The sequence below is a fragment of the Orycteropus afer genome, unplaced genomic scaffold (genome assembly GCF_000298275.1).
Source record: "Orycteropus afer afer isolate SDZICR_OR568_19922 unplaced genomic scaffold, OryAfe1.0 scaffold00191, whole genome shotgun sequence".
Taxonomy (NCBI): Eukaryota; Metazoa; Chordata; class Mammalia; order Tubulidentata; family Orycteropodidae; genus Orycteropus; species Orycteropus afer.
Window position 1 is genome coordinate 6,582,378 of NW_006921778.1, and position 9,842 is coordinate 6,592,219.

Consider the following 9,842-nt stretch of genomic DNA (forward strand, 5'->3'; position numbering starts at 1 on the left):
TTTGTTTTCTTTATATAGAAGTTTAATCCATACTGCAGATTGTAGTCTTTAATCTTCATCAGTAATTATTTCAAGTTATCCTCACTTTCAGCAAGCAAAGTTGTGTCATCTACATATCACAGGTTGTTAATTAATCTTCCTCCAACCCTGATGCCACATTTTTCTTCATATAATCCAGCTTCTTGGATATGTACTCAGCCTACAAACTGAATAAGTATGGTAAAAGGATACAACCTTGACACACTCCTTTCTTGATTTTTAAACCATGTAGTATCCCCTTGTTCTGTTTGAATGACAGCCTCCTGATCTATGTACAAGTTCCTTGTGAGTACAATGAAGTGTTCTGGAATCCCCATTCTTTTCAACGTTATCCATAATTTGTTATGATCCACACAATTGAATGCTTTTGCATAATCATTAAAACATAAGTAAACACCTTTCCAGTATGCTTTGCTTTCAGCTAAGATCCATCTGACATCAACAATGACATCCTTTGTTCCATGTCCTCTTCTGAATCCAGCTTGCATTTTTGGAAGCTCTCTGTCAATATACTGCTGCAACCATTTTTGAATTATCTTCAGAAAGATTTTACTTGCAAGTGATATTAATGATATTGTTCAATAATTTCCACATACTGTGGGATCATCTGTCTTTGGAATGGGTACAAATATGGATCTCTTCCAGTCAGTTGGGTCAGTTGGTCTTTCAAATCTCTTGGCATAGCCAAGTGAGTGCCTCCAGCATAGCATCCATTTGTTGAAACATCTCAATGGGTATTCTGTCAATTCTCGGAGCCTTTTTCTTCGCCAATTCCTTAAGTGAAGTTTTGACTTCTTCCTTCAATACCATTGGTTCTTGATTATATGCTACCTCCTGAAATGGATGAAGATCAACCAATTCTTTTTGGTACAGAGCGACTTGGCATATTCCTTCCATCTTCTTTTGATGTTTCCTGCATCATTCAATATACTGCCCATAGAATCTTTCAATATTGCAACTTGAGCTTAAATTTTTTCCTCAGTTCTTTCAGCTCGAGCTGCTCTTTCAAATCTTCTGTTCAGCTCCTTTATTTTGTCATTTCCTCCATTTCCTTTAGCTACTCTCTGCTCAAGGGCAAGTTTCAGAGTCTCTTCTGTCATCTATTTTGGTCTTTTCTTCCTTTCTCATCTTTTTAACAACCTTTTGCTTTCTTCATAGATGATGTTCTTGATGTCATCCCATGATTCCTCTGTTTTTTGGTCATTGGTGTTCAATGCATCAAATCTATTCTTTAGATGGTCTCTAAATTCAGGAGGGATATGATGAAGTCATATATTGGCTCTCCTGGACTTGTGTTAACTGTCTTCAACTTCAAGTTGAACATGCATATAAGCAGTTGATGGTCTGTTCCACAGTCACCTCCTGGCCTTGTTTTGGCTGAAGATATTGAACTTCTCCATCATCTCTTGCCACAGATGTAGTCAATCTGATTCCGGTGTATTCCATCCAGTGAAGTCCATGTATATAGTTGCCATTTGTGTTGTTGAAAAAAAGATATTTGCAATGAGTAAATTGTTGGTCTTGCAAAATTCTATCATGCAATCTCCAGCATTGTTTCTTTCACCAAGGCTATGTTTGTCAACTACTGGTAACTGTTTGTTTCCAACTTTTGCATCCCTGTCACCAGTGATAATCACCACATCTTGATTGAATGTTCAGTCAATTTCAGACTGCAGAAGTTGATAGAAATCTTTAATTTCCTCATCTTTGGCTTTGGTGGTTGGTGCATACATTTGAATAATAGTAGTATTAACTAGTCTTCCTTATAGGCATATGGATATTATCCTATCACTGACAGCATTTTTTCTGGTTACCTAGTGCCACTCTGACAGGAATATACTACAAATGAGGTGGCTTGAACAAACAGGATTTTTTTCTCTTATAGTTCAGGAGGCTAGAATTCCAAGTTCTAAGTTCCAGACTCTAGGGCTGTGTGAAAGCCCCTCGATCTTGGGCTTCAGCTCTGCCTCTTGTTCCCAGCCCACTGAAGCTAGAGGCATCTCTTTACTCAGGCAGCTACTGGCTACTAAGGCTAATAAGCCCAAGGATGGCAAATAAAATGGCATAGTCCCGATGTTACCAAACCACAGAGCAGGCCATTAATTCTAATCCATTGAAAGTCCCCACGTCAGGTGAGCATGGTAGGCTGCTGAACAATAACATGGCTACATGCAGGGTTCAAGCATGCCATAAACAAGAGACCATTCTCCAAGGCTTCACCTTATATACAGGAAGCTAACCATATCCCTAAAGCAGCTACTCAGCTGCTTGTGGTAGGTCCCGCCATGGAGTTGATTGCCAGTCTCATCATGGAGAATAACTACCACCAGCTTCCCACCTACCCAACCAGGCCCAGCCAAGTTGACACACAAACTTAACAGCCACAGCATTGTACTTAAAGACAGATCTTGAAGCAGTCTTTTTGACAATGCATGACATACCATTCCACTTCAGTTTGTCATTCTCGGCATAGTAGATCATATGGTTGTCTGATTCAAAATGGTCATAACTGGTCCTTTTCAGCTCACTAATGCCTAGGATATTGATATTTATGCATTTCATTTCATTTTTGATAACTTCCAATTTTCCTAGATTCATACTTCGTACATCCCATGTTCTGATTATTAATGGACATTTGCATCTGTTTCTACTCATTTTGAGTAGTGCAATATCAGCCAATGGAGGTACTGAAAGCTTTACTCTATCCATATCATTAATGTCATCTCTACCCTGAGGAGTCAGCGCTTCCCCAGTCAAATTTTGAGTCCCTTCAGACCTGATGATCTCATCTTCCGGCACTATATTGGACAATGTTTCAGGGCTATTCATATGTACATTTTTAAGGCCGGGGCCTGAGGTAAGTGGGCATCGGGCTTGGGGCTGCTTTCACTTGGGGACAAATATGTATGCCCATGCATGCTGCCTATATGTGTATAGACATGTGTACATGTATATATGCACATATATACATAGGTACATGCCTATATATGTATACATAGATAATATATACATATGTATGCATATATATTTGTTATTATTAGGTGCCATTAAGTTAAATTTGACTCATAGCAATCCTAATACAACAAAATGAAACACTGCCCCATCCGGAGCCATCCTCACAATTGTTGCTATGCTTGAACCCATTGTTGCAGTAACTGTTTCAATCCATCACGTTAGGTACTGTGTAGAGATCAGAATACAGAGGGTACAGCATGAAGGCATGGTGGATTCAGGGATTTCTAAAAAGAGGCCTTAGTCCATGTGAAAGACAATGATGATTTGTATAGGGGAAGTGATGGTGGAGAGGAAGATAAGTGGAAGATCTGAAAATCATTTTGTGCAGGATAGAAATAGGACCTGGTGATATGAGGGGAACTGTAGGATATTAAGAATATAAAACTCACTGGAATAGAATAGAAAGCACATTTAAAAATGTATATTAGACATCACAGTCTTAAAAATTGATCAGGAAATTTTGAATATGAAAATTTCTCGCCAACTATGTCCCTTTTCCAACTTTTGCCTAATATCTGCTTTGAACTCTCTTTCTCTCCCTTAAATTAATTCTCTACCAACATTCTAGTGTTTTATATATTCCTAGCCTACAACCATTTCTCCATAGCAACTTTAATAATGTGATTATTTTGTGGACAATTTAACACTAAATCTCTGCTTGTTTGGGTCCCAGCTCTGCACTGCCAACAATTTCATTAGGTGGCTGCTTGCTAAATTGTCTACCACAGTTCTACCCTTAGTAATACATATATGGTACAGAACCTTTTATGTCACAGCAATTCTCAGCACATCTTACATTATGTTCTTAGGCTTAGGTTTTCACCAGGACTTCATAGGGTTGTACGTGATGATGAACACTTTCATCTTCCCATTGGACACAGTCAACTTCCAGCTTCTTTAAGCCCTTCATATCCTAGGACTTCATTTGGTACCAAAACTAACTCCTTGGACAAGCTTTCCTTTTGTTATTTTATAGATATTGATGACACATAACAACAACAACAAACTCAAAAGTGTCAGTTTTATAATTGAAACTAAAAGCTAATATATATAATAGTTTGCACAGAGTATTTCATGTTAGCAATGTAGAATGAAAAGTGCTTAAGAATGAATTTTGACTTACAATTCTTACCTGTCTCTGGGGAGGAAAAATGCTTCTATCTACTGTTGGATCTGTTTTTATTCTCTTTTGAAGGGAACATCCTTCTAAGTCAGAGCTCCCCATGCTTCCAAATCCAGATCTGTTTACCAGGATGGATGAAGAGTTGGCAAGAATTGTTGACCATCATGTAAGACTGACTTTTTTAAACCAGCAGCAAAAGCTTTATTCTTTAAAGGTGTCTTGAATTAGAGCATGTAGTTTTCAGAGTGAAACATTAACTGTATAATTTAAAAGTCTGGCCATGATTAAGCAGTACCAAACTTAACTATATCTTATTCTACTACCTATATGTCTCAATGCCTTTATTGGGTTAGAGAAAACTTGACCTTCTGACATTTTTAAAACACTAGTCTAACTGTGTTTCCTTAATCTGCACTGATTTTTTCTTTATGAGTCTGATATCTGAGCATTAACCACTGACTTGTTCTGCAGTGTAGTTCTAATAATGGCACAAAATATTTTGACTCAATTTTTGGTGACCATTCTTTCCCCTTGACAAATCAGAAAGACTTTGCTCTTGGTGCAAGTTAAACTAGCAGTAGCAACACAACACCATTTTCATAAGACAGCACTGAAAGCTGTTGTGCTATATTTATTTAGTCAATAGTTTCTTACAAAATGTTCATCATTTTATGTCTACTTCTTCTTAGCAGTTGATTTCCAGTGGGAAACAAAAGCACTTCTTTTCTTCCTTTCTTTCTTTTTTTTTTTTTTAAACACAATGTGGATCCAAAAGCATAAAGAATGTATTTAAATTATTCATGTTACCACTGGCAGTGCAGAATTCTCTCTCACATTGTGATTATATTCCCATGATCAATTTTTCACATTCCATTTAATCAATGATTTTTGAACAAAGGAGAAAAGATTATTTCTTTTACTGTGCAGATTGAGTAATTATTTAACACATAACTAATATTTAAGCCACTCTAACAGTAACTATGGGACCTCTGGTGGCATAGCACCTAAGGCATTTGACTGCTAACCAAAAGGCTGGGGGTTCAAACCCACCCGCCACTTCTGGGAAGGAAGGTTGGGCAATCTACTTCTGTAGTAATACCACCTCAGAAACCCAAGGAGGGGTCACTATGATTTGGATCTGACTCAATTGCAGTGGGCAACAATAACTACAGTATTGAGGTTTGGAGACTGACTGATAGATAACCTGGTATCATGAAATGAGAGCTCTAATATTGTTCTACTTCTCACTCATAGGGTTTTTGGTAAACTGTTGTTGTTGTTGTTCTGTGCCATCGAGTCAGAACAGACTCATAGCGATCCCTCCTTAGGTTTCCGAGGCAGTAACACTACGGAAGTAGATTGCCCCATCTTCCTTCCTAGAAGTGGCTTGTGGGTTTGAACCATGAGCCTTCTGGTTAGCAGTCAAGTACCTTAGGCACTATGCTACCTATGTCATATATACAAAATATTAGCATAATTTTCTAATGGTTCATAAGTTGCAGCATCTGTAGTTTCAATTCAAGTAATCTAAATGTTCCAGAATAGATTGCATAAGATAACAGCTTGCTAGAATTCATTAATATCTATATATTTCCATTATGTCTGTCTACATGTGACTTTGATCTTCCTAGGACTATTTTAAGAACAGAGGACAATAGTTTGAATGACAGAGAAAGCTCTGTCTATTAGGAAGTAGCTACTAATAATCTCATCTTTTCCTCTTTCCCAGTATATTAGCTTACTAAATAATCACCATAATTCGGCAGAGGCTGGATATACATTTATATTGTAGCTAAAGAAGAGTAAAGTAATTCTTTCTGAAAATGTATTTGCAAATAGTTGGGTCCAAGATGTTTGATTTGTTGCTAACCTCATCTAGTAGCTATTAGCATTGATTTCAAAATGTTTATAGAAGTTTTTCTGAATATTTAAAAAAGTATTAGTGAGATATGTGTGTGTGTGTGTATACATATCTCACTAATATATATATATAATTATATATATATGTGTGTGTGTGTGTGTGTGTACACCTTTGTAGCTAAAGCAATAGTACTTTTATTTTACTTCACATTTTACAAGATTGTCTTAAATTAGTTAATTTAACCCTCACAATAATCCTGTGAGATATTTACTCATAAGAAAAATAAACTAGTGCTTTAGAATTCAGTTACTTGCCCAAGGTTTTCAGATTAGTAAATGACTAAGTGAACATTCAAAACCAGATCTTTGAACTCCAAATCCACTTTTCCATAGCTGCTCAAGTCCTTGGTTTATAAACCCAACCAGAATTGGAGATGGGAGGGGGAAATATGTAATATTGACAAGAAGCAAAAACACCACCCCAAAGTTTAGTTCTCCTTCTAAATCAAGTGACATTTGTTGTCTGTATATAATATACAAGAAATAAGGCAGATACATCATTATTAAACAGGTATCAAAATATGCTGTACCTTCTAGGTGTCCAATAACATTTTGGCTGAGTCACTGAGAGGATAGGCTGAATAAAGGAGTACATGGTGCTTCCATTTTCCATCAACTTCAAGTATGTCTGCATTGTCCTAGAAACAATCAAGACAAGACAATGGCTTGTCCAAATTAAGCTTGTCATTGTCAGTACAGACAAAATAGGGGGAAAAAGTTTACTTTATCCTGAGGCTAAAAGAAAGAAGTATTATGATGTTACAGTGAATTCCAGCCGTGCTGGATTCTAAACAGGGAACAAAGAAGACCTGCCTCTTGGATGATATTGATATACCCCTTCTTGCTGCTTTTATATATATTACTGCTTTTAGACATGATGTTTAGGAAATCAAAGAATTCTATTTTACTGATGGTTCTTAAGAACTAATTTTCTGTCAATTTTTCACAATGTAAAAAACAAAGCTTTGAGGTACTTTAAAGTTTTTCATTTAAGGTTAGTTCATTCAAGATTGAAACCAAACCCACTGCCATCCAGTGGGTACAGTAGAAGTGCCCTATAGTGTTTCCAAGGCTGTAAATCTTTACAGAAGTAGAATGCCTCATCTTTGTTCCATAGACTGGCTGTTGGTTTCCAACTGCCAGGTCCAGTGTTGGTTAGTGGCCAAATGCTTTAACCACTGCACACCAGAGCTCCTTTCATTTAAGATTAATCGTTATGTTTACAGAGTCTGTCATTATTACACTAACTGTGACTTTATGCTTTGATATAAAATTGGTAAATTAAATAATTATTATTTAGTTCATTTTATAAGAAAAAAGTATACAAGTCACAGTTGGGTATCAGAACTTGTAAATAAAGCCAAAGTATGAATTACTGCCAGTATCTGAATATTTTAGATGTTTTGCTTCAGTTTTCTTGATATTTCATACAATAATTATTTCTGAGAAATCTAAGTGTTATGAGCTATATAGCTGTGTACATACAATGTTGGGATAAGTACAGGTAACTAGATTTCTTACGCTTTTAAATTTAACTGAAATAAAATAAGTGGATATTTTATTATGCTTTAAATTTTTTAACTCTTATGTGAGAATATCATTTTAAAAATTTTATTGCCTTTGGCAAGGTAGTGTGATATTCACTCTGAAGTTTAGTTAAATGAATAATATCTATATATGCAGATGTCAAATAAGATTTATGATTTATAGTACTGGTATATAGTATTCTATAAATTAATTGATAGATTATTAAGTTCAATTTGATTATTTCAACATACGTATGGGATAAACCAAACCAAAACCCACTGCCATCCAGTTGATTCCAACTCATAACAACTCCCACAGGTTTCCAAAGCTATGAATCTTTATGAAAGTAGATTGCCTCATCTTCCTGCTGCAGAGCAGCTGATAGGTTTGAACTACTGGCCTTCTGGTTATCAGCAAAGTGCCTTACCTGCTATACCACCAGAATTTCTTATGGGCTAAGAGGTACCTAAAAGGTCAGCATCTTTAGCAATTTCCAGCATTTCATGCTAGAATGCCATTCTACCCTGAAACTTTTGCTTATCCTGCAAAATGTTTGTCACATTTTTTGCTATTTTGTTCATAAAAAAAATGCAGGAGGAATAAAAAAGTTACCCATGATGATGTTTGGTTCATCAGCCATATTTACTTCCATCTTTGACTACCCTACTCATGCTCAGGGCTCTTGCCTACAGATAGATACACTGCTATTGTCATGGATTAGCATTGTCAGTTGAGATGAATTCTTTAGGTTTGCTTCAAAGTAAGCATTTGGCCATTACTTTCACTTTCAATGTCACATAGAAAGTATAACAAACTTTGCCTTTCACTTAATTTGTAATATATGTGTGTGTTTTGTTGTTATTGTTTTCTCAATCTTGATTTTGTTGTTTATTTATGATCCCATGCTTTCATGTAACTACTAGTATTGACAAAGAAAGGGAAATCCTTGAGATTTAGAAATGTAAAACCTATAGCATACTATTTTAAAAGTGTTTACAAGATGTAAATTGTTTTTAAAAATGTTTAAAATTGCTATTTGTAAGCTGTTAAGAAGGAATCCTGTCTCTCTTTTTTTTTTTTTTTTTTTTTGGTTGTGGGGAGGTTATACTGTTTTCTAAAACATCCCTGGCAACACAAGCAGTTTACTCTCAGCTATTAACAAAAAAAAAAAAAAAAAATGGGTAGTTTGACCCCATCCAACTACATACACTATGGAAGAAAGCCCTGCTGATCTATTTCCATAAAGACTTCAGCAAATAAAACACCATGGAGCCCAGTTTTATTCTGTAACACACGGTGTTACCAAGAGTCTGAATCATTTCAACAGCAATGGGTTTTATATCACTTCTAATAAGTGGCTTGATATATTTACCCACAACATAAAATGTAAAATTCCTGACAAATTTCAGAAAAAAAAGGGAAAATATGGTAATTGGCTGTAAGTACATGCATTTTGAGAAATGTAATTGACATAGATAGATAGATGATAGACAAGTAGATAGATGATGCATAGATAGATATAGAGAAAGCCATGGAAAAACATGATCTTTCCTTCTTTTCAAAATCCCTCTCAAAAGGGTGAATTTGTGGTAGAATCCCATTTTTAAGTTTGTATTTGTTCATTTGCCATTATTTGGTTTAGCGAATCTTTACAATTATCAGTTAATTAAAAGCATTGTTAATGGGCAGACCCTACCTCCACATATGTCTGAATGATGTTTTGTCTCTGTAACAGTGGCAAGAAGAGCTAAAGATCCGACAGAAGGAAGATGCCATATGTGAGGCCGAAGAACTTAAACAGAAAGAGTTGAAAGAGAAAAATCACTTCAGAGAAATTATGAAGAAACGGGAAGAGAAACTACATAAGCAAACAAAACCCTATGAGCTTCCTCCAAGAACTGAAATAATTTCATTAGAAAACAAAACAAGACCCAGAGAAACTGAGGCCCACATGCCAGAAGTTCATTGCAAGAAAAATACTGACGTTATTACATATTAGGAAAACTTTCTTGTGATTAATTTGAGGACATGTTTTAGAAAGGAGTTGTTATCCTGGTGCAAGCACTTTAATAGTTACGTCTTAGTCCTCAATTTTCAGTCAGTTCTTAATCACAGTTGAGGGATTTCACCAGTTAAAATTTCAAGAACATGGCTAATACTTTTCCTAATTGACTCATACCTTATGATCGTAGAGCACATTTTATAAATGATTCTCAGA

At 35.7% G+C, this 9,842-nt stretch overlaps 1 protein-coding gene across 1 annotated transcript in view; it reads left to right on the plus strand.

Moving 5' to 3' along the window:
- Positions 1–9,623, plus strand: part of TMEM232 (transmembrane protein 232) — a 438,880-nt gene extending 429,257 nt beyond the window's left edge. The window contains exons 12-13 of the mRNA XM_007947598.1: positions 4,250–4,343; positions 9,360–9,623. Coding sequence (XP_007945789.1) covers positions 4,250–4,343; positions 9,360–9,623 — 358 coding nt within the window. The remainder of the gene's footprint in view (positions 1–4,249; positions 4,344–9,359) is intronic.
- Positions 9,624–9,842: the final 219 nt, after the last annotated feature.